General features: G+C 35.4%; 2 protein-coding genes across 3 annotated transcripts in view; one reads left to right on the forward strand and one right to left on the reverse strand.

Moving 5' to 3' along the window:
- Pect (phosphoethanolamine cytidylyltransferase) overlaps positions 1 to 21222 on the reverse strand; it is a 241938-nt gene extending 220716 nt beyond the window's left edge. For both annotated transcript variants that reach the window (XM_090407732.1, XM_090407731.1), the window contains exons 1-2: positions 21002 to 21222; positions 3032 to 3074 (exon numbers count right to left, since the gene is read on the reverse strand). In XM_090407732.1, coding sequence (XP_090263858.1) covers positions 3032 to 3074; positions 21002 to 21117 — 159 coding nt within the window. In that variant the 5' untranslated portion in view covers positions 21118 to 21222. The remainder of the gene's footprint in view (positions 1 to 3031; positions 3075 to 21001) is intronic.
- Positions 21223 to 24178: 2956 nt separating this feature from the next.
- On the forward strand, positions 24179 to 24865 carry LOC150097186 (zinc finger MYM-type protein 1-like). The gene has a single exon (XM_090407605.1). The coding sequence runs from the start codon at positions 24179 to 24181 to the stop codon at positions 24863 to 24865; it is 687 nt and encodes a 228-aa protein (XP_090263731.1).
- The last annotated feature ends 2135 nt before the right edge of the window (positions 24866 to 27000 follow it).

Raw genomic sequence — 27000 nt, forward strand, 5'->3', positions numbered from 1 at the left:
TTTTACAATTTCCCAAGTCAAGACCACATGGTCACTTTTACCAATTGGAGGCAATGTTGTACCTTAGTTATGGATAGCACTTCTGATCCTATGACCAGGTCCAATACTCTCCCACTGCTAGTCTCTTCATCACATGATGCCTTAAATAATTATCTCTCAGCAGGTATAAATTCTATTTCCTTTCTGTCATGTGATCTTTCTTCTTTCCCGTCTATATCTCCATAGTTGAAGTCCCCCATAATAATAACTCAACCTGCACTCATTATACTAATTTGGCAATGCATGTCTTCCAGATCATCTGTGGAACTTCCTGGCCTACAGCAACAACCACCTGTATATTTTGTCTTACTAGTCTTAATCTCACATCAGATTGTTTCAAATGAACACCCACTCTCCTGCCTGTCTCCTATTCCCTTTGGTTGCAATTTATCTGCTATTATCAGCAGTACCACCCCCCATCCTATCATTTCTATCTTCCCTGAAAACACCAAACTCTTCACATTCCATCCCTGTAACTACATCATCAAGTCTCACTAACCAATGCCAAAAACTTCTCTCTCTTGTTCCTGATACTTCATCATCATCATCATAACGCTAATTAATTACTAGGGTATAGACTATAACTGGTCTGTTCCAGTCTCATTATCCATCCAACATCCTTTTTTGATACCCTGCCTTTTCTTTCCAACTGGCTTATATTTTAGTATTTATTTAGGATATTGGGTGGGCCATTCGGTTTACATGTTCTACCCATTTTTGTTTATAATTGTTTAGTTGTTCTTCTATTGATTTTGTTTTTAGTTCTTTTAAAATGTCTTCATTCCTTTTTTGATCTAATAATGTGTATTTTGCAGTTCTCATAAATCTCATTTCACTTGTTTTTATTCTTTGTTTATTGCCCAAATTTCACTGCCATAATAATGTGGGCACTACTAAAGTATTGTATATTTTCAAGCGTGTTTCTTTTTGTAATATATTTGGATTGAGCGTTCTATTTATCAGGCCTATAATCTGTAAAAATTTTGAAGTTTTTAATTTTATGTCTTTTTCTCTTTCATATGATATTTCACATCCAAGATAACTGAAAGTATTTATCTGTTCTATTATTGTATTATTTTATTTCTAACTGGAGTTTGTTCACAAAATGCCATTGTTTTAGTTTTATCTATGGAAATTTTCATTCCAAACTGTTCTGCCATAAGTTTAAATTATACATTGCTCTTTGTAAATTGTCTTTCTTACCTGATCACCAGCAAATAACAGCATATTAATTTTGTTATTCCAGGAAATTTCCATATTGGATTGTTTAAGGTGTTCCACTGTATTAATGTAAATATTGAAAAGTGTTGGAGACAGGGCATTCCTGTCTTACTCCTTGGTTTATAGATTGTTTTTCAGACTTTTTTTTTCATTTACAGTAGACTCTCGACTATCTGGCCTCCGTACTGTCCAGAGCCCGGATTTTATCATGGAGAATTATAATAATACAGTAATTCTCCGTGATAAAATGAGGAATACGTACTGTAATTTACTTTGCCAAGGTTGCAAGGGGCATCTGCTACAATCCTCCTACATGCCATGTGCATAACACAAGTTGAGACATGCAAAGTGCGGATTTCCCCGCTTCGTCAGTTGTGTATCGGATTTCCACAAGTGCAGAATATTTGCCACCGTTCCTGGTTACGTTAGTAAAGAGATTCGAAACATATCACTTGTAAAGTCTTGGAAAATTCTTTTGGACCATGAAGGTGGACATTTCAGCCTTTAAACCATGTGTGAAACCGAAGTGGAAGATGAAAACGATAAACTTGTTTCATTGCTCAAAAATGTACCGAGCTGTGACGATGTCAATGCAGAGGACATTACAGAACGGATGTCAAACGACGAAGTTGATGAAATAACTGACAACGATATTGTGGAAATGGTGACACAGGGGGAAGAAGAAGAGGAGGAGAAGGCATCCTTAGATGACAGGAAAAATCTCATCTCACATTCAAAAGGGTTCAAGACGATTGAGGCAGCGCTGCAATACATTAGTGAGCAGGAGGAAGTGATGCCAACTGATATCATCTGCTTGCGTAAGTGGAGGGACATTGAGTCGCGGAAGAGGGCTAAAAGGGTGAAGCAGTTATCTATCAAGGACTTTTTCAAAAACTAAAAACTGTAAGTTTTGACTCTTTCATCTTAGGCCTACCTTTTCACATTTGTGTGAAAAGGTAGGCCTAGAACTCCGGCCTATCTGGCTTTTGTGTTATCCGGCCTGCCCTTCCGCCACATTAGGCCGGATAGTCGAGAGTCTACTGTATTTTTATTTAATTATTTTTCATTATATATTAATATTGCATGTAGCAGAATATTAGGTATATTTATTCTTTGTAATATATCAAACAGTATATATCTTTTTTACTTTGTCAAATGCTTTTTTGTAGTCTATAAACAAAAGATGAGTTTCTAAATTAAATTCTCTTCTTTTTTCTATAAGTAGTTTTAAACAGAAAACTGCATCCATTGTAGACCATCCTTTTCTAAATCCATTTTGACATTCTAATAATATTTTTTCGCTGATACTTTCATGATACTACTGGCATTAGTATATAGAAACAGCAATGTCTCTTTAGTCCCCAACTCACCTTTACTTTCTGAATTGCCTACCCAATTCAATATTTTTGCTTGAGAAACCAGATTCCTCACTTGGTCATTCTCACTCTTGTTCGGTTCATGGGTGCTATCAATGCCCTCCTCAGCTTGCCTCTATCATAGGAGACTTACAATTTTCACCTTCTTACTCAATTTTTGTCTCTTCTAACAAATCACTGATATCCTCCCTCATAGAATACTTCTCTCCTCTTGAAATCATTTGTACCAACCAAGACAATCATTTCCTTTGGCATACCTTTTTGCATCAGATTAATCAGGACTTCATACTTTATAAAGTATGAAAAAAAAAAAAAACGCTTTTTACTTACATCATGTGTAGATATACAGTTTCAAAATAAGAAAAGAAATTAACTCATAAAATATACAGTCTTACCTGCCTAAGCTGGTTAGCATGACCAAAATGAACCATATCATAGCTGAAATAAATAAAAAATACAAACTTATATTTTTTTTCTTATTCAGTAATTATCATTCAGTCAATATATTTCATAAATAATACTATATAAGCATATTTAATTGGGCTTTCCAACAGCTAAAAAAATAAGTACATAAAAACATTTTCATGACTACCCCATTGACAAAATCTATAAACCTATAACACATTATTTTAGTCATGGAAAATAGGTTAGATAATGGCTCTCTTAAGCAGATTTCCTGTTCAAGAGAAACTAAAGATGATTTTTTTTTTTTTTTTCAAGGCAGTTCAGATATCCAATAAGTGGCTTTGCATTGAATGATGAACATCATCTGCTACCAACAAAGATATTCACAAACATCTGTGACATGATGGATTGGAATCTACAGACTGAAAGCAGAAAATGCTATCACTAAAATGCTCAAATCAATATAAAATTTTGAATACCATGCTTTGGCTAATTTCTCTCTTGGTCCATATTTGGCTGGTTCCCTAGCAAAGATTAAGCCACTGAATGTCACCTACGTGATTACATTCAAAATTTTAACATGTGAATCTAAGAGTTTCGTAAATAAAATAGCTGATCCATGATGGAAGACTACAAACAAATATAAGAGTTCTGAGGAAAATTAAAACAGTGAATAGTCATAACATGCATAAAGATAGTAATTCCAAACCTTTTTTTTTCCTCATGTAAGAATCCATAAAATAATTTTTCACATTTTGAGGAAACTTGTCAATGAAAATGCTCATAAGCCAGAAAAATCTAATAGCTAGGAGTGCTTGTTTGTTTACAATTACAGCAGAAGCAACTAAGGCTGTGATGCTAATGTAATAATGTGTGATAATGTACTGTCTGTAAATTGCATTTACTCATTGCCAGTTTACTGTTTTCCAGGAGGAAATACTCACCATTTCTATTCAGCATGACTAGGTGAAGTGGAGAATGCAATTCAATCATTACTAATCAGTCAGCTCACATTGCAAGGAAAAAAAAAAAAAAACTGAAGCATTCTCTCTGTTTTTTTTTTTTTTTTTCATTACAATTTTTTTTTTTCTGAGATACAAGATACTCAGAACTTGACCTACAGATGCGAATAATGCTTCATATCTGTAGGTCAAGTTCTGAGTTCAGGAAAAGTGTTTGCCACACTCTTTCTTAGTAGTACAGGTTTGCCTATCAGTCACCACTGGATACGACGATAATAAGAAACAAACAGACATGATCCAACTAAATAAAAGTTGGATCATGTCTGTTTGTTTAAATACACAGTAATCTACCATTTATCTGACCTTTAAAACATTGATAGTTCAATTAACCAACTTACAGTAGAGCACTGTTAACTGTACTTCACTTATCTAAATGGTAGATTACTGTGAGTGACAAATTCCAGTAATGCCAAGTCATCATCATCAGTTTCCCTGGGTCCCATGTCCATTGGTTTTTGATGTTGCCATTTTCTTTTCTATTTCTCTCTGTCCATTGCCAGATGACTTAAATCCCGCAAACTCTTTCCACACCACTCCTTCACATCATCTACCCACTCTCACCTTGCCCACTCTATTCTGTTTATACTCCATTGTACAAAGCATCAAGGATTTAATTTTTCTACTGTCATCTATGCTTCAAAATGTTCATTAATTAAACCTGTTTTTGACCTCAATATCTCCCTGTCGTATATAATTCTGAGTAGTATCTTGTCCATCTCTCTCTTCTATTTCTTCTGTGTTCATCAAGATTTCAACATTTTCATCTTTAATGGTCATCTGTTTTGGGCTCCATTTCTCACTAATGCTTCTGATCACCTTATATATTTCTCTTCTGTATTTACCACAGTATTTATTGATATCCTCGCACTGTTCCTCTGGCCATTATGATTTGTCTCTTCTAACCACCTTCTTCTTCACTCCATTGCATTTCACTCTATACAGTTCTTTCATTTCCACAGATATCTCTCTCCTAATCTGTAATGCTCTTTTTTTCTCAAATTATCTTTAATGTCTCATGTGACATCCACCTCTTCATTGGTTTCTCTATCTCTGGGACTGTTTGTTTCACTGGTATAATTGAGAAAATAATTCCTTCAAATTATTTTATGTATTAGATTCTCTTTGCAGGTTACTTAACTGTATAGTTCATTTATTACCTTTTGCACCTATTCAATTCATAGACTATTTCTATAACATGTTTTTTGGATAGCCAATATTAGTCTGACAGAGTCTTGGACCATTACCCATGTCTCATAACCACAGAGAGCACTTTATGCATGTTACCAGCAGTCTCAGTTTTATGGAAAGGCTCAATGAATTACTCTTCATATATTGTCCATTGCCTGTAGGTTTCCTGAATTATCTTTAATGTCTCCTGTGTGATCCACTTCTTCTTTGGCTTCTTTGATATATCTCTGAAACACTAATATAGATGGATAAAGTAACAAAATAAATTAACAGGTATTATATAATTTTCAAACTGCATCTAATGAAGATAACAGAGAAGAATTTCACAGAGGTAATCTAAGAAGGTACAATTACCTTAAACAGAATGAGAAGTTTTCTTAAATAATAAGGAAAACAGTAGTTCTTAGCAAATATGGTAAGAAAGAGACAGAGAAAAAAACTCACTTATGGCTGATTCAATGAGAACTTCTTTACAGATTGAAAAGTAAGAGCTAGTCAAATTAAAGGATGTACATAATAAAGCAGGCTGAAACACAGTTGATGAACTGATCAGTAAGAAAATTAAATTTTAGTGGATATCCTAATAAACAATATTAAAATTTTAGCAGTTAATATTTTAATACCATTTATTAAAAATTTAGTGCTATTTACAAATAAAATTAATGTCAATTACTGCATATAAAATTTTAAAGTATTTATATATAATGATTACTTAAAGAATCTTAAAAACAATCAAAAATAAGGTGAATTAAGATGTTTCATTATACCATAACATACTCAGGTAATTTAAATAGGCCTCCATGGGCAGTGAAATAGCAAAAAATTCTGCTCAAGAATTTCATTATCATTAGTGGTTCTAGCAGGCTCTTAAAGCACCCATGATCTTCAAAGCATCCTTGGATTTTGTAACCATAACTTAGAATAAGGTAGTATGTTCTCTGGCTAGTTTGCTTGATTGCAAGATGAAAAACCTCCTGTGAAAAAAAACGAAAACTTCCATCTCCATATGAGACTAGCTAACTAAACTTCAACTAAAAAGCCTCTGATAAAGGCTCTTCACATCCTAGATGGGATTCAAACCAATCTTTCGACTGAATGGTACTGTCAAACCAACTGTTCTATGGGCTCAGTAATTTCCCTGAAATAAACTTCAAAGGACAGATGGAATAAGTCAAAAGAAGCGGTGACCATACCAGTTAGGTCATCAAGATATCTGATTAAAAGGTTCTTTTTTCACACATATATTATTTTAAATTAAGGGGATAAAAATCCCTTATTATTTTACAGCCAGTATATTATATTTATCCCCTTAATTTAATTAACTTTGCCAGAAAAAATAGCCGTTTGGCTTTTTTACATATATTATTTATTCAAAAAAAAGATGAGTTTGAAAATTCAAAAAATGAAGAGTCCATACTGGTAACAAATAATAAATTATCTTCCTGACTTGGAAGAATTTAGTGACATTTGGTATTTTAGATCACTAATAAAATATTAACAATTTCAACTGGATAACATGTAGAAGACATTTTCATGTTTTTAGTACACATGATAAATGGCTGTTGTGAAAATGATCAATGTTGGTATACAAGATTGTTATTATAAAATGCATCTTTTTTTCTTTTTTTTTTAAATTGTTACATCATTATCTTACTTTTAGAAATAGGGTGAATTTGTGGAACATCTAGGCTATGAGACAGATGACAGAACATGAGAACACATAGAGAAATATGTTAAAATGGTATTAATTCTGATTCATATTTTGTATATGATTGGGAATTTTTTATTATTATTATTATGTGACACCTCTAGAGAGTCTAATTCATCGATGGGAGGACATCCACTTCATATCTCTCCACTTCCACCAATCCACCAACTACAATGAATCGTAACTTCACCAACGTCATCTACTGCCCACCACCACCACTAGTATTTTCACAGACAATTACAACCATCCATGCCCACGGCAGGATTCAAACCCACAGCCTTTTGGCTGGAGAGCGGATATGTTAACGACTCGCCCAACCAGGCTGGCAATATACCCCAATATACTCCAACAACCTGAAGATTTCTCAGTAGACACTCAAAATTACAGCTTTCTAGCAAAAAATCAAGGGGGCATAGAGAGCACTTTGGGTATGAAAGAAAGCAATCAGTCCATAACATTGATGCAGAATTTGGAAGAGAAAAATAATGTCAGGAATAACATAACCTAAATAATCAAATCAGTTTTATCCTTAGATAATGTTATGTACATCAATATTTAACGTGAGCTGGGTAGGGGTAAAATTACAACTGAAGTAACCAGCGTATTAGGTCAGATAATATGCAGATCATGAAGGATTAGCTACTTATCTGGAATAGTAATCCTCCTTTACCAGCTAAATTGTCCAGCTTAATGGACAATTTAGGTCTCATGCTGCCATCACTAGGTTTCTCCATGTGACTGTCATAGGCTGCATCATGTAACGTGTTCATCCAATTGCTATAGGTCTTTCATTATCACATCTGTCCATTGTGCTTGAGGGCAGTAACAGCAAAACAAAATTAATTGGGGATGGATTGGAGACTGGTTTGCTGAAAAAAACAAGCAAGCTATATATTTTTTTATATGAATCTCATTGATGAAAGGTTGCAGAACTATAGTACATTAGTACCATGGTGGGGGGGGGGAATTTTTTAATAATTTTTGTATATTTATTTATTTATTTTTTACATAGTTCAGAAACCCTGCTCCAGAGACTAAACATGGAACTTTTTCAAACTACTTCAAGCCTCCAAGAAGGAAGGGAAGTGAGCAATGAAATTCATCTTGCACCTAAAGACAATCACAAAAGTAGTTGGTTAGTAGTTGGATGGGGGCCAATCGTTCGATGCTGTTGGTACACTCTCCCTCGATGAGTCTTTGGATTCCCTGGAGGTGTCAAATAATAATAATAATAATAATAACAACAAAACCCCATATGCAAGGTGGGATTCGAATCTGCAGCCTTCTGGTTGGACAGAAAGTGTATTAACACCTCCGCCAACCAGGCAGCAGTATTATGAAGTATCTCGAAAAATAAAAATAAAAAAAAAAGGAAGGAAACCAATGGCATTCCCACTGAGGAATCTGTTCATGCCCTGCTGTTTAACTTATTTTTTAATGATATTTCATGTGGACTGACTGGGGATGTTCCACTGTTTGCTGATGATGTAGACTGGGAAAATTATAAGGAGTATTTTATATTATTATTTTTAATGTTAATTTTCTTCAGGAAGATTTGAACAGACTTTCATTATTATTATCATTAATATCTGATCTCCATGGGGTCAGAGATTCATCGTGGGAGGTACACACTATTACACACAATGCTCATTGAATCACATCATAAACACATTTAATGTGTCCACATTCACGATACACTCAGGAAATGCATTCCACTCACCAACCACTCTCCATGCAAAGAACCTTCTCCTCACACCTTCCTTATATAGTTTTCAACGATGGCCTCTTTTTCTACCCTCCCTCCTCTTATTCTAAGAAAAATTTCTTCCATGTTTACCTGATAACAATTCCTGTCTAGCTTATGTCTCAATCATATCTGCCCCTCTTCCTCCTATTCATGAGATTTTGCAACTTACATTCTCTCAATCTGTCCTTGTATTTCACATTCCAAAGACCACTGATCACCTTTGTGAATCTTCTCTGGTCCCTTTCCAACATATCCTCATCACCATGAAAACCTGGTGACCAAATCTGTGCACGATAATCCATGTAAGGCGTTATACAATGGCATCATAACCTATCTATTTCTGCATGTCAGGGTCCTCCTAATTTGGTTTCTTGCTCTGGAGACCAAACATAATATTTTTTTAGCACTTCAGACTTCCAATAAACAAGCCAGTGATCTACAGGTGATAAAATTGTCACCTGAAAAGACATTCACAAAAGTCCTTGTCCACATGGACAATTTAAGTGCAATTTAAATTGTCCATGAAAGCCTCTTTGGCTGAAGAGTAGGTACATTATTCAACAATGCTAGTAAATATCTATCAATTACATATCTCACGCCAATATGTGATGTTCTATAGGATGAAAACTGCATTTCCAGCAGGGAAAAAGCCACCAAATTCGATATTTGGTGGACTGGGGGGGGGGGGGGGGTGACATGACAGACATATATTGTTGAGAAATTCTCAATCAATGGATACTGAGAGAGAGAGAGGGGAAGAGAAAGGACAAGGGACCATATCAACTAGAAGCTGTATAAGGAAGGAAGTAGGTTTTTAAGCATGAAGAGTAATGGGTACATGGAATACCTTGCCTGCCTGTTCAGGATGAACATACACAAAGTGAATGATTTTTAAGGTGTGATATCATTGACTTCGTTAGACTCAGAGTGAACTCTCCCAATAATCTCTTGCTTGCCATGGAGATCTAATCACAATATTAATAACAATATTTCTGTAATGGATGATGTGCTGAGTTTTCTGCAAATGTGAGAAGTAGGAATGTAGTATACTGATAAGGTAAGTGTCATCTATTTCTTAAGCAAGAATATCTAGGAAGCTAACCAGCAGGGAAAAAGCCGCCAAATTTGATATTTGGTGGACTGGGTGAGGGGGGGGGTGACATGACAGACATATATTGTTGAGAAGTTCTCAGCAAGATAGTATAAACAGTCCTACATATAAACTAGCTAAACATTTAGCCAAATTACAAACAATTCTCCCTCTTTTGTTAAAAATTTTACCCACCTAAAAAGTATTTTAGAAAATCACACCTTAAATAGTTCAGACCTAATGGTGAGTTTGATATCACCTCATTATTTACTAATGTACCACTGATTGAAATACTTAACTTACTAAATTCACAATTTTCCCCAGATATATTTCAGCTATTCAAATTCACAGTACAGGCAGGTTATTTTACATGGAAAGGGAAAATATACAAACAATTAGATGGGACAGCTATGGGTCCCCCCCTTCTCCCTCCTTAGCTAACTTCTACATAGAAGTTGGCTAAGGGGGGGGGGGGAAGCTATCAACACAGCCACTCTCAAACCTAGTCTCTGGCTATGCTATGTTGATGATGTGTTTGCTATTTGACCACATGGCCCAGACACATTGAATACATTTTTAGTGCATTTAAATAGCCAGCACCCTAAAATCCACTTTACAATGGAACTAGAAGCCAATGACTGCCTGCCCTTCCTGGACACACTGATCACACGTCTTCCAGAAGGTTCCTTATCATTTTCAGTTTATAGAAAACACAAACATAGAGGGAGATACTAACACAAACAATCACACCATCACCCTTCTCAACAATATGGTATCTTAAAAACACTAACCCATAGAGCTAGAGCAATCTGTTCCAATGACATTGCTCTCACTGCTGAACTTTCTCACCTACGTCACACCTTCTTAACCAATGATTATAATCCCCATAAGATAGATAACATACTAAATGCTACCCAGAAATCCCCTCTATTTACCACAGAAGACTACAACAAAACTATCACCATCCCATATATTAAAGGCACATCTGAAAAGATATCTAGGGTGCTTAACAAACACCAACTACGCACAGTATTCAAACCTTATGTAAAATTAGCAACTCTCATCCGTTCACCTAAGGACAAATGCACTCCTTTATCACATTCAGGAGTCTATGAAGTGCCCTGTTCTTGCCATCAAGCCTACTATGGACAGACAGGAAGAACTGTGGACATCTGCCTCAGTGAACACAAAAAATATATCCGACACTTTCACTATGGCAAGTCGGGTCTGGCAGACCATGCTTTGGATATCCCTGCATACAGGATCAATTGGAAAGAAACAAAAGTAATGCACAGAAGCTTCTACAAGTCAGAGAGGTTGTTCCTGGAATCAACAGAAGCCTTAAAACATACTCCAAACCTTAACAAGTATGGCTGTATAAATCTACCAAAGATTTGGGAGACAGTTATCCTAAGACCAAATTAATATTTATTACTTTTATTTTATTTTTTAAACTTTTTAAGACTATCATTTGGATTACTATGTCAAAACATTGAATTTTTATTTTATTTTATTTTATTTTTTTTTATAAACCTAGATGGTGCCATGTTAGGACTTTAGTCTTGTGTTGCAGGCTGCAATTACTTATACTAGCCCCACTGTTACACCGGATTGTGGTTGTCTTGCTTTTGTAACAAACTTTGTGTTGTGTGCTCTGAAGATGCTGGATATAATACCAGCGAAGTATTAGCTTCTAAGTTAATAAATAGTTATTTTCTTATCCATCTGTGTTCATATCATACCGTGAAATCTATTACAACAATATCTAGGAAGGCTAATCAATTATCTTTTTCTTCCTCCAATGTACATTTTATCTGAGGATGGAGATTATTATTCTTCTGAAACAAACTTTTCAATTTCAGTTCATAGTAAGACCAAATGAAAATTCATTTCATGTGGCTCAAAAACACAAAAGGTCAACCTTTTGATTTTTTTTTTTTTTGTGGGACATTTTCACTGCACTTCAGACATGCAATTACTTGCATTCTGACAGATAGCATTCTCAGAATGCAAATAAGTTTTCATTTCCGATTTTTATCAGCAAGATTTCAAGAGTTTGATCATTTTTTTTTATTTTTTACTTCTACTAATTTTAAATTTTTAAAAATTTATTTTATCTTTTTTTTTTATTTTTTCACATAATAGTATTCATCTCCCCCATAAAGATATTCACATACATTCATACCCATGGTAAGATTAGTAAGAAAACATACAGTGAATGGGCTACTGCAGTTTTTTGCATTGCTTTGTTCCACCTGCACAGCATTCTTTGGAGGGGGAAAAAAGTTTCTAACCACAAACATCTCAATCAAACAACCTCCTAAATGCCTCCATAGTGCAATTGAAGGAATGATGGTACGTTGCACCTTTCAATTGGAAAAGGCCCAAGTTCAATTCTTGTTGTGATGGGAGTAGGGGTGCGCCAGTACTGTCCAGCGCCTGTGTGCAAAACTTTAGTTGGCGCCCCTATACCCATTAGCACGCCACTATCACCTCTTTCAATAAAAAAAATCACTTTAAAAAACATTTTTTTAAAGTATTTCCTCCTCTTTGGAGCCTTTACTATCCTGGTGCCTGTGTGCATCGCACACATTGCACATATGGCCGACGCAGTTTTATATATTTGGTTCAGTGGTGCACCCAGGGAGGGGACCGATGGGACTACCCCCCCCCCAAAAAAAAAAAAGAAAAAGTCAAAAAAACACTAGAAAATTTTCCAAAATACTTTTCCTAATTAAAATTCATTTTTTATTTATGTTGTGTCATGTCTTCTATTTCTATACTACTTATGAATTAGGGGTTACATAAGGTGAGAGAACCCTATAGCAGTGTTTCTCAACCTACGGTCTGCAGACTACAGGTGGTCCATGATGATGGGACAGGTTGGCCACAGGCTTAAATTAACCAAATAAATCTATATATTTTAATTATCCAAACAAAACAAATTAAAATTAAATAAGTAAAAATTATTGAAATAAAATGAATACTTAAAAAAAAAAAAAAAAATAGCAGCATAATGATCATTCCATGAACATTCTGCCACTATTTTAATTTGTAACGGCAAAATAACAAGTAATAAAAGAGGGGTGAAGTGAACAACAATATGGTTTTATTGCTTCCACCTTCCCTTGCTGTTTTGTCAGATTTGAAGTGAACATGTGTTATCCACATGACCACATTTTAACCAATTACTTGTTGTTTATTGATTTTTATTGTTGAAGGTTTTCCTCCTTCAACCAAGGCTCAATATATCTTCAGAAGTGCTAAGTAATACTTGGACAAAATGTGTTGTTAGTTAACCCCAGTATTTATATATTTTTCGGAAATCACACGACGAAAAGATAAAAAAAGCAAGCTGACAATTGAGTTGAAATGATAACTCTCTTCAACTGAATTCCAATAATACGTGAAACTGCCATAACAGCATTCACTATATATATATATATTATTATTATTATTATTATTATTCCTGATACCTCCAAGGAGTCCGAAGACTCATCGCGGGAGGACATCTTCAACTGTCTCTACACCTTACCTCTACTACGAATCAACGCCATCTACCGCCCACTTCCAACACCACCACAACTAGTAATTTTTGTCTGTAAATTGCGTGTGTTCTGAGGGGCCGATTTGTATGTATGCGGGATGAAAAACCCGAGTTTCCGGGAGAAAAAACCCTGTTACCTCCGTATGAGATCGGCTAACTCACCATCGATTGAAATCGACCAGATAAAGATCCCTCCCGTCGCGACGAGAATCGAACTTAGGCCTATTCCAATCGAAGGGCGCAATGTACCGTCGTTCTTCCAATTGCGCTACGGAGGCGCTTATATATATATATATTATGTATATATATATATATGTATATATATATATATATACATATATATATATACATATATATATCTTAGTATTAACACGTTTACGAATTTCAACACTTTCGGTGGAATTTTATTGCTGCCAAGCGAACTCGCACAATCTAATTAATAGCAATACTTTTTTAGTTAGATACTGTGTTTGCCGGTGCAACATATGGTTTTGCTTGAGTCTATACAACATAGTTTCTGTATGAGGGGACATGTGATTCATTAATTAGTGTCGTTTTTATCCCAGTTGTCTCTAATTGCACTATCTGTTGAGAAATATATTACACAGACTGCTTATACCTTATTCATTGACATAATAAAAGTACTTATTTTCTTTGCCTCTGCAATATAGTGGCAATTGGGGAGCGTGTGTTGTTTACTACGGGAGCAAGTTACTATCGCCCCGCTCTGAACGTGTTTCAGCTATTTTTCATTTGCAAAGTATATGCAAAACTTTTTAATTTCTTTTTTCGAAAAGTAAAATGGGGTGCAAGTTATATGTGAATAAGTAGGGTATTTCAATTATGGATAAATACATTGGTACCTTCTTTAAACAGAAAAATAGCTTGGATGACAGTGATAATACAAAACGAGTTTGTAATGAGTTTGTGTGTATTTCTGAAGAGAAAGAGGTCTGTAACGAATCCACAGAAAACAGAATTCTCATCAGTTGCAATGCGATAATATTAGTACGCTGAACGAAAGGAAAGATTTGCTGACTTGCTGGACACTCGACAAGTGGATCGCATTCAAAGGTAAATACAATTGGTTATTTTGTAGGAACATTTTTCTGTTTTGTGACTTTTCTTTATTTATGGTAATTATGCCTACATTATTGTGTTATTATTCAACAATTGTTTTCAGTTTTGAATGTTTATATAAAGTCAATATCAACAGTAGCCTGATCATGAACACGTGATGAAAGGGACGGGGAGGTTTGGAGCTTCCCCAGATGGGATTCAAAAGATAAATACAATTGGTTATTTTGTATAGGGCCCCCAAAACTTATTAGCTTAGAATTTAACCACTGGGAAAGGGTTTGTGTCCATCTCAAAACTCTGAAACAGAATTTGGAAATATATTTTCCGAATAACTTTTATAAGAAATTTCTGTGGGTTCAAGATCCATTTCAGGCTTGCAGTCACGAGAACGACCTTTCATTATCGAAAAAAGAGCAGCTAATTGAGGCTGGTTGGCTTTCAAGGGACAGTGGGCTTAAAATGAAAATTCCGTGATTGTGGTTTGGCTCACTTCTGGTTCTCGCCTTCAGTGAGAAGTGAATTTCCCGAATTATGTGAAGAAGCATTGAAAATCGTCATGCAGTTTTCTACAACCTATCTCTGTGAGAAAGGATTTTCATCGCTCTTTCAAATAAAAACAAAATACAGAATTCGTCTTGGTGTATGCGTGCCGATCTTCAACTGCAGTTGACCAACATTAAGCCAGATATCCAGCAACTCTGCAAGGCCGAGAAGCTCATCCATCTCATTAAAAGTAAATAGTAACAAAATTATATCATATTATTTATTGTTATCCAGAAAATTTAATTTTTTATCTATATATCCGGCTGGTTGGGCGAGTGGTTAGATATCTGCTCTCCAGCCAAAAGGCTGTGGGTTCAAATCCCGCCATGGGCAAATGCAAAGCACATCTCCTTGCGGACATGTATAATGCTATGCATTAAGGGAAGGGCCACTACCTAGACCGGTTTCAACCTTTATTGAGATCTCATCAGTGCATAGCATGATATACCTTTTGGCAACTCGTATAGGTAAATATGACTTCTCCATTGCTTCTGCCTTAGTATCACCACTTCTGAGTCTGGCTCCCACCAACGAGACCGCAATAAAAGTCGAAACCAGTCTGGGTAGTGGCCCTTCCCTTAATGCATAGCATTACACATCTGCAAGGAGATGTGCTTTGCATTATGAGACAAGGAGTGATGAGAGCTTGGTTCACCTTTACCACGAGTTGCCTCAGTCCTGAAGATACTTCAGGTGCAAACTTTGTTTGCTTACACTTGGATAAAGGATCTCATCTCATCTTCTTTATACCCTCTTTTACCTTGCAGTGTCGAGGGTTTATTAATCATTGGACCGCAAACTGTTCACAGGATAAGGTAGTCAGCCCTATGCTCCGGTGCATCCTATGTCCTGTAGTGTTGAGTTCTCAAGGCCAGTTTGCCTGCTTTGCGGGATGAAAAACCCCAGGATAAACTGGGGGAAAACCCTACTACCCACACACAAGACCGGCTAACTTGGCCATGGCCGAGGAAGATCCTTAAGCTCGTCACGTCACCAACGGGAATCCAACCTAGGACACTCCTTTCCCATGCATATAGTTGCAAAGCACATAGCCACTGAGCTAACCGCACGGACTGGATAAAGGATTAAACTAAATTTATTAAGGTCTCGTCAGTATATGACTACTGGTATATGGAAATATGACTTCGGCATTACTTCAACCTTGGTATCACTTTGTGTCTGGCTCCCACTGAAAAGACCTCAATAAAGGTTGAAACAGATCTGGGCTTTTCCATAATGCATGCAATTATATATGTGTGTAAAGATATGTGCATTTCATTATGCCAATTGATGTGAAGTCATTAGCCTCTTGTTACCAGATGCACTGTATCCCACAATGCATCTGGTAACTCTATATACAATGAGCAACTTTGTTTGCTCACACTTGGATAAAGGATGAAACCAAGAATATAATTTCTTGGCATCCTTATAACCAAGTGGAAGAACTTTCAATACCTATGGCAATATCAGATGTAGTCCTAAAGTTCAGAATGTTTAAATCATGAAATCATGTAGGAGCTGCTGAAAAAAAAACATAATGGAAGAGATATAAAGAACACTATACCCCCCCCCTCTGTCAGATGGATTTCTGAGGTATCCCTCAGAAAAGAGAGTGACTGAAGCAGTAAAGCAGAACTGCAGAGAATTCTACAGTTATGTTGCTAGTAGAAGAATGGATGAATATGGAAGACTGACTTTAGTTGCTGGAACGTAAGTCACATCTGCTGAAGATATAGTCAAAATGTTCAATGAGTATTTCATGTATGGAAGTTAAAGAGTGATGTTGAACAGCAATAGGAAGGAGGACAGATGACTAACAGTTAAAGAATGAAAGTATTTAGAATATTAATGACATTCATAATCATAAGGCTGTGGAATATCACCAGGTATGCTACACAAATATACCAAACAGTTGACAGTGCATCTGGTAACAAGAAAAATCCCAGAAGGTGGAAAGAAGGAAAAATAGTTCCACTGCATTAGGGACAATCGAAGTCAGTAGTGTCAAACTACAAGCCAGTATACATATATTGGGTGTAGGGGTAAAGATGTTAGAGACAGAATACAAACGTGGATTGATGAGAAAGAAAATCTTTTGAGAGAGAGGCAGCATGGGTTTGTTAGACCCCACCCTACTTCTTAGTACAACTAGCTAGTAACCAAACTACTCTCCTTCTTCTGCAGCTTGTCCCACTTAAGTAGGGTCACTGTTTTAGGTGAATCTCCTCCACATCCTCCTGTCTTGGGCTGTAACCACATCCAAGTTGCTGATAAAGTATTAAAACGAATTCCTTCAAGCAGTTCATCTCACATGAGGTATATAAAGGGGGGGGGGGATATTCACCTGAATATCTCTTAGAACAGCAATTTGCAACCTTTTTTTTTGTTGGCGGAGGACTGGATTTCACTGAAAAGTGATAGAAGCAAGGTCATCTTTGATCAAAATTGGTGGGGCAGTGAATGTTCATACTCATTCAAAATTTAATGATATAGTAAGAACTTATTGGCATCATGAAATAAAAAATTACATCAAACTTTATGCTAGGGTTCCACAGATAATATATTGATATGCAATAAACAATGAAGATAACTATTAATTATGTTTAATTATAGATTCAATTCAATTTAATTAGATTTGTTCATTTTCATATGGGGAAATGCTTGCTCCCAAACATATGTCACTGATCCAACAAAAATTAGAACAGGACTGACCTCCTGTGTTAAGCAATGAGATGTTGCTGCAATTTATAACCAGAACCAGTCCAATAGGTGCCACACTAAAGAGTACATTTTTGAGAGAAGACTTTTACATTTAATGGTAATATATATATATATATATATATATGCAATCATAGATTTCTACTCGGTTGTTGTGATACATTTTTAAAAATAGATTTAATGACTTAAACCGAGATAACTATAAAGTTTTAATGAGAATAATACAACTAGTTTCAGCTTATAACAGCCTTCATCAGGTATTCATTAAAGGAAGAGTATAGTAATAAGCATTGAAGTATCTAAAAGACTGGGAATTACAGGTAAAAATTGCCACACATAATTGAAACAAAAACATTGTATTTTTAAGTTGTTCTAACTGCCGCGCTATTGTTTATTGCGTGTAAGCATGCAGGTTTCTCATGAATGCCAATATTGAATAACTGCAGTATGGCTATCTGGGATGTTATAACTCAAATTGCTATTTAAGTGTTCAGGATTCAGGATGATTTCCCTTGATTGTACAATTTTTCTCTCAAACTCATCACCACAGCAAAAAATATTTTCTGATTTATCCCACCAAACGGAGTGACTTTGGAGATCATCATTAGGATTGTTTGAATAAAGAACATGACTGGACAACGCAGTTGCACGTAATCTTTTGTAGGAGATGTCGCTCTCCTCTATATATTGTTCAATAGATTTTAGATTTTTACCTGTAATTCCCAGTCTTTTAGATACTTCAATGTTTATTACTATACTCTTCCTTTAATGAATAACTGATGAAGGCTGTTATAAGCCGAAACTAGTTGTATTATTCTCACTAAAACTTTATAGTTATCTCGGTTTAAGTCATTAAATCTATTTTTTAAAAAAAAAAGATATGTATATATATATATTTGTATAAAGAGAATTTAATGGTATCCCCATATATATATATGGAGATACCATTCTTTATTTTTTGTCTGTTTGTTTGTGATTATGGGTACTTAATGCATGGAAAAAATGAATGTGTCTTGAGCATGTGCCCAAGTTTTTGCCTTAGCCTATCCATATGCCTATGGATAGGCTGAGGTTTTGACAATCCTGAAATACTGCTTTTGAGAGCACACATCATTTTTTAAAGTTGCTTCACTTCCAATAAACAGGGCAGTGATTGTACACTGAATGGCAAAAAAACATTACCACCTACCTAATGACAATCATTAATGGCAGATGATTTTAATCTGCCACCAACAAATGCCATTAAGAAGAAATTGAACAACTGAGAAAACACAATTATCCCTGTCACAGTGGAATTTAAGTTGTAGCCTGTAATTCCAAGAGTCTGTTAACTGCATAGCCAGTTTGTCTGTTTTGAATGGATAAAACATAAATTTCTGGGAGGAGAAAGTATGAAATCTCCATTTGAGACTAGACAACTTGCACTGAATATTATTCAAGAATACCAATAAGTAAGTAACCATACATTAGTATCACAGAACTAATCTAAGGCATAGTTGCTTTAAATGAATAAATAAAGTATTAGCAATATAAGTGTTGAAAGCAAAAAAATGGCAGGAAAAAGCCCACGAAAATGACTTCATGGTGCATGGCTGCAGTTAGAAGTGGCTTAGAAGAGAGAATATAAGCTGATTATTATTATTCGTGACACCTCCAAGGAGTCCAAAGCCTCATCGTGGGAGGACACCTATTGTACAACTCTCCATCTCCACCACTACACCGAACCTCTACTACCAATCATCTGCATCAGCGCCATCCACCACAGCTAGTATTTTTTGTCTGTAAATTGCGTGTGTTCTGAAGGGCCGATTTGTCTGTATGCAGGATGAAAAACCCGAGTTTCTGGGAGAAAAAACCCTGCTATCTCCATATTATGAGATCGGCTAACTCACCTTCAACTGAAAAAGCCCATATAAAGATTCCTCCCATCATGACAAGACTCAAACTTAGGCCTTTTCCAATTGAAGGGTGCAACGTACCATCGTTCTTCCAATTGCACTATGGAGGCAGTTGAGTTAACTGTATCATACTATCAGGGTATCCTAGAAATGCACTTATGAGCCAAAACATGAACACTAGATTGCATGGTTGAACTCTTCCAGTAAGATAATGCCTCATGTCATAAGGCTTACATTATGCAAACATTCCATGTGTTCTCCTGGCTGTCTAATCCTCCCAATTTGAATCCCATCAAACATTTGTGGTATCATGCGGAACATGGCATCTGCTTGTCAACACCAATGCTTCATTCAGTTCTTGGCCACAGGACATTATTCTATCTAGTTAGTCCAGAATACCTCAGGACATCTACAGTCTAATGGAGTCAATACCAAGAAGGGTGCAAGCAATTATCTCAACCAAAGGAAGTCCAACACACACACTACTAAGTATGTGGTCATAATGTTTTAGTTCATGAACGTATACCAAAAAATTATGATGATTACTAAGTTACCTGTACAATATAAATATATATGTTCTATTTCATGGAAAATGCCATCCTGCATAGCCCACTTTTAAATTTAAACATGAATACACTGCTAGAGAAATGATGGAGAAAGTAGAAATTACAAGCATGAAATGTTAATTCTTTGATCACGATAAATTTCTCCTTTCATATCACAAAAAAAAAAAAAAGTATGCATGAATCAAGTGGATTTTCGTTTCTTGATTCTAGTAAAGTTCATCACAATTCTCCGTTGCCTGGACCTCAGGTGAATTTGTTACAATCGGTGTAAAATAAATTCCATTTTCAAAATAATCTCCGAGTGAACCATAAATAAACCCTGCCATATTCATTTGTATAACAGGATATCATGAATTGCACGGAACTACCAGTACCAAAGAACAGCACAATGCTGGAAGACTCACTGATGAATGCATTCATGAATCCAACGAGTGGATATTGCTGAGGGAGTTATGAGTCGCTGACAATTGCAGTTATGCCACTTAACCGTATATCTCCCGGCTGAGTTCTCCAAGTACCATCACAATCGACTATCTTGCATTTTGAATTGTTACTCGAAATATCTTCAACGTAATTTCATTCGAAAACACAATCACAAACACTTTCATCATTATTGTGCATTACAAATTAAAGAAATTACAGTGTAATCAAGCAAGAATTAATGGATCTGCGTGTACGTGGATATGATGTAACCATCTATTTTTCATATGAAAAATGATACACATGTAGCTTAGTTTTGATCAAATCAATTTAAGCTACCGCCGTTCATAGAGGTTTGGCTGGCATCGATGCTAGCATCTTAAATATATTTAGCGATTAGAAATTTATAAACGGAAATGCACAGTTTACTTACCATCCATCGCACCATACACGCACAAGTCGTGCCTTTTTATCAAAGCTATTTTCATGTTCTCCATTGCTACATATTTTTCTTTTCTCGGTACCATTCACATTTGTATTCCCTGCCATGATGTCAACTTTGGTTACTACGGTGTTTAAAAAAGAAACAAGGTGATAGTATATTCTCGTATTTGCTTTATTTTGATTTTATATGCCTTTCATTGCACTACTAGAATACAGTTAAAAAATTTTAAACAGTGCAACGATCACACTAAAAGTAAAACGTTCGCGCGATAAACCTCTTAGAAAAAGGCGTGACGATACGTCACTCCAAAATAGTGACGTCAGTTACAGATCGCGTGTGCCTGTATGGATGTGAGCTATGCAGTCATCACTTTCACGTGCTAGCTATCTCTGGAATAAACCGTGCCAGGACTTGCTTTGCGTCCTTTAAAAGCACGTTTCAATAAGTCGTTAAAACGTCATTTGTTGATCTTTTTGAGAAATAAAGGTTCAAGAAATAAATTTTCTTGTATAATTCCGTTATTTGTCTAATAAATAACGGAACGAAATGGCAACAAAAAAAGAGAGATTGTGATTAATAAATAATATTCTATCTATGTTATTTAACTTCAATCATATTTATTATTAATGGATTTCATTTTCCTTTCTGAATCCGTTCTCAGTTTGCTGAGGTAGTCTGAAAAACGGCCGAAGCTGCTGATGATACACCTGTTATGCTTGTAATTGCGAGTTTTCTTCTGTTCGGTATGCGGAATGAAAATCTGCCATTTCCGTTTGACACTAGCTAAGTCAAGTTCAGATGAAGGAGAGAGAGAGAGAGAGGGGGGGGGGAGATTATAAAGTCTATTTACGTCCAACACCGAATCGAACCTGGGCCTTTCTAACGAAAGATCATTGTCAACACCAACTGTGTTACAGAGGCTGTCCTCCAGAGGTTGGGCGGGGAGAAACAAATTTTACCAGAAAATAAATGTCATAGAACACGAAACCCTAGAAATTTCACAGGAAATAATTCCTTTAAAACTTTATTTTTTTTATTTATTTTTCTTTTCAGAATAACAAGATATGTAGTGTTGTGTAGTTAAGTACAATTATTGGATCCAAGATCGAAGAAAAAAAACAGCTCGAAACGTTTTTTTTTTTTCCCCCCAATATGCAATACTTGTATTTAAAAAAAATGAAAAACTAAAATAAATAATAATTTCTTCGTTTGTAGCAGAACACAGAACGTTACTGGTTTGATGGATGAAGCATGTATGCTTTTCATATTCCCCTTTGTCTGAGAGGGAAGTTCTTTGAGTGGAGAGTTATTGAGCTTTAAGTTCGCCCTGGAAGAGCAGTGAGATTAGCTGTGTTCAGTTGAGCATAGAATTGCCTTGGGTCTTTTGTATTTGTAGAATTCTGTTTCATTGAAGTCTGAAGCATGCTTGATCAGCAGGTTTGGATGATTGCTTGTCTTGGTGAAGAAATTTTCTGCTAGATCATGAAGTAGCGATGTGATGTAGGGAATGTTGACTTCTCCATGAATTTGGGAGTTTCTAATGAACCATGGGGTGTCCGGAATCGTTCTCAGGCATTTATTCTGTATCCTCTGCAGTTTTTGAATATTTGTATCCGATGTATGGCTCCATGCAGGAGATGCATAAGTGATGACTGGGAGTATTACCATCCTATATATGAGTAGTTTGTTCCGAATATCCAGTTTGCTTCTTCTGTTGATCACGGGGTAGAGTTGCGCGATTATTTTGGATGTTTTCGAGCTTATGTGTTTTATATGACTAGTGAATTGAAGTTTTTTTTTTTTTTTTGTCTAGCATCACGCCGAGATATTTGACTTCAGTCTGCCATGGAATCTTGACTCCTAGCAGGTGTATGTCCTCCTTGGTCTGGACTTTCTTTTTGGAGAACAGTATGGCTGAGCTCTTCTGGGGGTTTGCTTGGATTCCTCCAGTGTATGAATACTGCTTTGGAGTCTTCTGATTTGTGGCTGAGAGATCTTGCCAATAAAGCAGTATCTGCATATAATGCAGTGATTGTAAAACTTGGGTTTTGAGGGATATCAGTTATGTAGATAGAAAATAGCAGAGGGGCCAGAAGTGAGCCCTGCTGCACACCTGCTAGGATCTTGCATCTGGTTGACACAGTTTCATTTATTTTGACCTGAATGTATCTGTCTTTGAGGTATGTGTCAATTATTTTTACTAGATTAATTGGTATCAGAGCCGGGACAAGGATGAGGCAAACGAAGTACTTGCCTCAGGTGAACAATGGGAAAGGGCAGCAAATTGGTGAAAAATGAAAATTAATAACTTGCAAAATAAAAATAAAAAATAAAATGCCAGATGTATCTTGCAATGCTCGTCATATACTTTATGCAAACTAACGATTTGCGTCGGACGCTCTCGCTAGATACACTCGTTTCGTCGTATGATATCGCCCTAGTAAGAGGTATGGTACGCGCGTTTGGGCATGTTCGTTCTACATTAATGTGCATTATTTGTGCAGTGTGCTAGTATGACAGCGAGCAGAAGGTATTATTTTAAATACGTTAAACTTAATGTAAGTTTTCTATTATATAAATTTGTAAAAATATTTCACTGTATGTTACATTATATTACGACTGCAATATTATTTTCCATTTTTATTTGCAATGTAATCAAAAGTGATTGCATTACAAATATATAATTTTTCTTTTTCAGATGAACTAATGGCGTCAAGCAAACCCAGTGGTGCTGAATATAGGAAAAGAAGAAAATTGAGAAATGAAACCAATCAACATAATGTAATAGAGTCGCAAAATTGGCTAGAAAAAAAAACGAGTACTTCAAATACAAGCAGTTCACTCGAGACAATACCGGTGGAGTCTCAAGAAAAGACGATTCAATTTGAAGAAAACACTACCATTGAAGATCAAGAAAAAGGAAGGGAAGTTGAAGAAGAAGAAATTGAAATACGAGAAAATTTCGACAGAACAAGAAAAATAGGTATTTAAATCTATTAATTTCAACGATCCTCCTTCATGGCCGCCTATTACGGATAAGATCAGATGTGTTCTAATTGAACATGGACCAGAACAAAGAGAAGACGCAGATTTTAGGGAATCTGCTTCAGAGGATGGCCGGAGATTTTCAAAGGAATGTTTTTTTTTTTTTTTTAATGTTTTCCAATGGAGAGCGAGTCCATCGTAACTGGCTCAGTTTTTCAAAAATCTCTGTCGATATTTTGTTTTCCATGTATACCTTTTGGTAAAGGAGGTAAAACGGTTTCTGCCATCTGCAATCAAAGCCGAGGATTTAAAGATTGGAAAAATCTAAATCGAATTTCCGATCATGAAATTTCTGTAATTCATCGCGACGCGTATCTCCATTGGAAATGCTTTGAAAAGAAACTTAAATCTGGTGGTTTTATAGACAATTTGTTGCAAAAAGCAATACAGACAGAAAAGGGAAAATGGCGAAATATTTCACGTGTTGTGTTGGATGTAATTTTATTTTGTGCAAAGAATAATTTACCTCTTAGAGGTACGCAAGAAATTATTGGTAATCCGAATGCAGGAATTTTTCTAAACTTGATTGAATTACTAAGCCGATACAATATGACCATCGCAGAACATGTTGCTAATCATAAGAAGGAGTCTGTTTCATACTTATCTAATAAGATTCAAGATGTATTTCTTTCACTCTTAGGGAACCATGTTCGAACTGAAATTCTTTCTAGAATTAAAGAATCGGAATACTTTTCCTTGATGTTTGACTGTACACCTGATGTATCACATCAACAAATGTGCCAAATTATTCGATATGTAGTTATTAGGAACGATTCTATTACGATTAAATTGAAGAAAACTTTATAGATTTTATAGCGATAAAAGAAAAATCAGGTAGCGGTTTAGTCTATGAAAGTATCAATAAATTAGAAAAAGATGGACTCGATATTCTAAACGTTAGAGGTCAAAGATATGACAATGGGGCAAACATGGCTAATGTTTATAATGGAGTACAAGCCATAATTTCTCAAAAAAAAAAAAAAATGAACTAGCTATGTAAATTCCTTGTGCGGCTCACAGCCTTAATTTGGTTTGTAAAAATGCTGCTTCTTCGAATGCTAACATGATCACATTTTTCGGAATCGTTCAGCGACTTTGTACATTTTTTGTGAATTCGACGACTAGATGGGATAATATAGACTGAAGATGTTTTTAATATAGACTAATGTCTATATTAAAAACAACTTTAAAAGGTCATACAGACACACGATGTGCCTCAAGAGCAAATGCCATCAAGGAATCGCACCAACAAATACCCCAAGTGTATAAGATATTAATTGATTTGAAAAATGAGCAATCATTGCAATGCGCTGAAATTAAAAGCATATTGATGCCTGTGTAGCTCAGTGGATGTGGCGTTTGCACACCACGGCACTTAACCGCACGAAGGAAGACTTCTTGGTTTCGAATCTACCCGGCGACTAGAAGAAAATTTTCTGTCTTTTTTCGACTGGTTCCCGAGTTAGTCGATCAATGGCACGGACAAGCGGGTTTTTTCTCCCGGAAAGTCGGGTTTTTCGTCCCGTAAACTCAAGAAAATCGACCGTAGAACCCACATTATATCAGACATTAAATACGAGTGCTAGGGTTAGGGACTACGTGAGGGCGGCACTTGTTGAGCCGTTTCTCTTCACTGCGTGCCTGTTAATTAGTGATAGCCTTGAGCCAGCTATCTCTGATTGGGTGCCAGTGGAGATTGAACTGCCCATTCAGTCTCCAAAATTTAGACAGGACTAAACGGCCTCGCCTACTCCTTATATACGGGAATAAAAAGGCGTTAGCTGATTTTTTTTTTTAATGTACGTTATCTACATGGAATTCAATATTGCAAGAAGTTGATAAAATAAACAAAGCTTTGCAATCAAAAACGATAACTATAATTAAAGCTTCACATTTAATAGAAGGATTATCTAATTCCTTGCAGCAAATTAGAGACACCATATGGGAAAATATTTTTTCTAAGAGTGAAAAGTTGGCTTCAGAAATTGAATTGTCTACAAATTTTGAAAACAGACGAAGCTAAATTATTAAATTAGAGGATCAATCTCAGCAATCAGTTCCTTATAATGATAAATATTTATTTAGAGTAGAAATGAAAGGAGTAATAGATATTTTAATAACAAAACTTAGATGGAGATATGAAAAACTACATGGGATTTTGTCTGACTTCGAATTTTTAATAGGTGAAAAATTAAAGTCGATGGATACGGAAAATTTTAAAAAAGCAGCTTGTGATTTATCCCCTAAATATCCAAACGATATAAATTCCGTAGAATTATTATCAGAAATAATCAGTTTCAAAAATCAGGCAATGACATTAACTCCAGACCTTAGCTACAAGTTTAGATCTTTAAAAAACGATTCATGAATATAGTTTAGTTCAGTCCTATCCAAATTTAGAAGTCGCATTGAGAATAGTCCTAATACTACCTGTTACTGTAGCTTCTGGTGAAAGAGGATTCAGTAAACTGAAAATTATCAAAACATATTTAAGATCGTCACTTGCTCAGGAAAAATTGTCAAATATGGCAATTTTATCAATCGAACAGGAATTTACAAAACAAATTAATTTTGATAAAATAATTGATGAATTGACTTCAATAAAAGCAAGAAAGTAAAACTTTAAAAAAATATTTTATATTGGGCATTTATTTATATAATTATTATTAATATTATTTTGTCTTTATTATTAAATTAAATTACTGAAAAATTTGTAATATTCTAATTCATCTCATGTGTAATACTTATTTTGTTTTTCTTTTGTTAAGGTTGGTGTGATATTATTTTTAATATGTGTAATTTTATGTTCCTACTACTATTGTACTATTACTGCATTCTGTGAAACTATATACATAGGGACGAAAATTTATCCTCCTGCCTCAGGTGAAAATATCTCTAGGACCGGCTCTGATTGATATATTGAATTTCATGAGTTTGTAGAA

Source organism: Typopeltis vanoorti, chromosome 17, assembly GCF_054136105.1.
Source record: "Typopeltis vanoorti isolate ZY-2024b chromosome 17, IOZ_Tvanoo_1.0, whole genome shotgun sequence".
NCBI lineage: Eukaryota > Metazoa > Arthropoda > Arachnida > Uropygi > Thelyphonidae > Typopeltis > Typopeltis vanoorti.

Coding starts and splice junctions, on each gene's coding strand:
- LOC150097186 (XM_090407605.1), top strand. CDS start 24,179: ATGGAGAGCGAGTCCATCGTAACTGGCTCAGTTTTTCAAAAATCTCTG.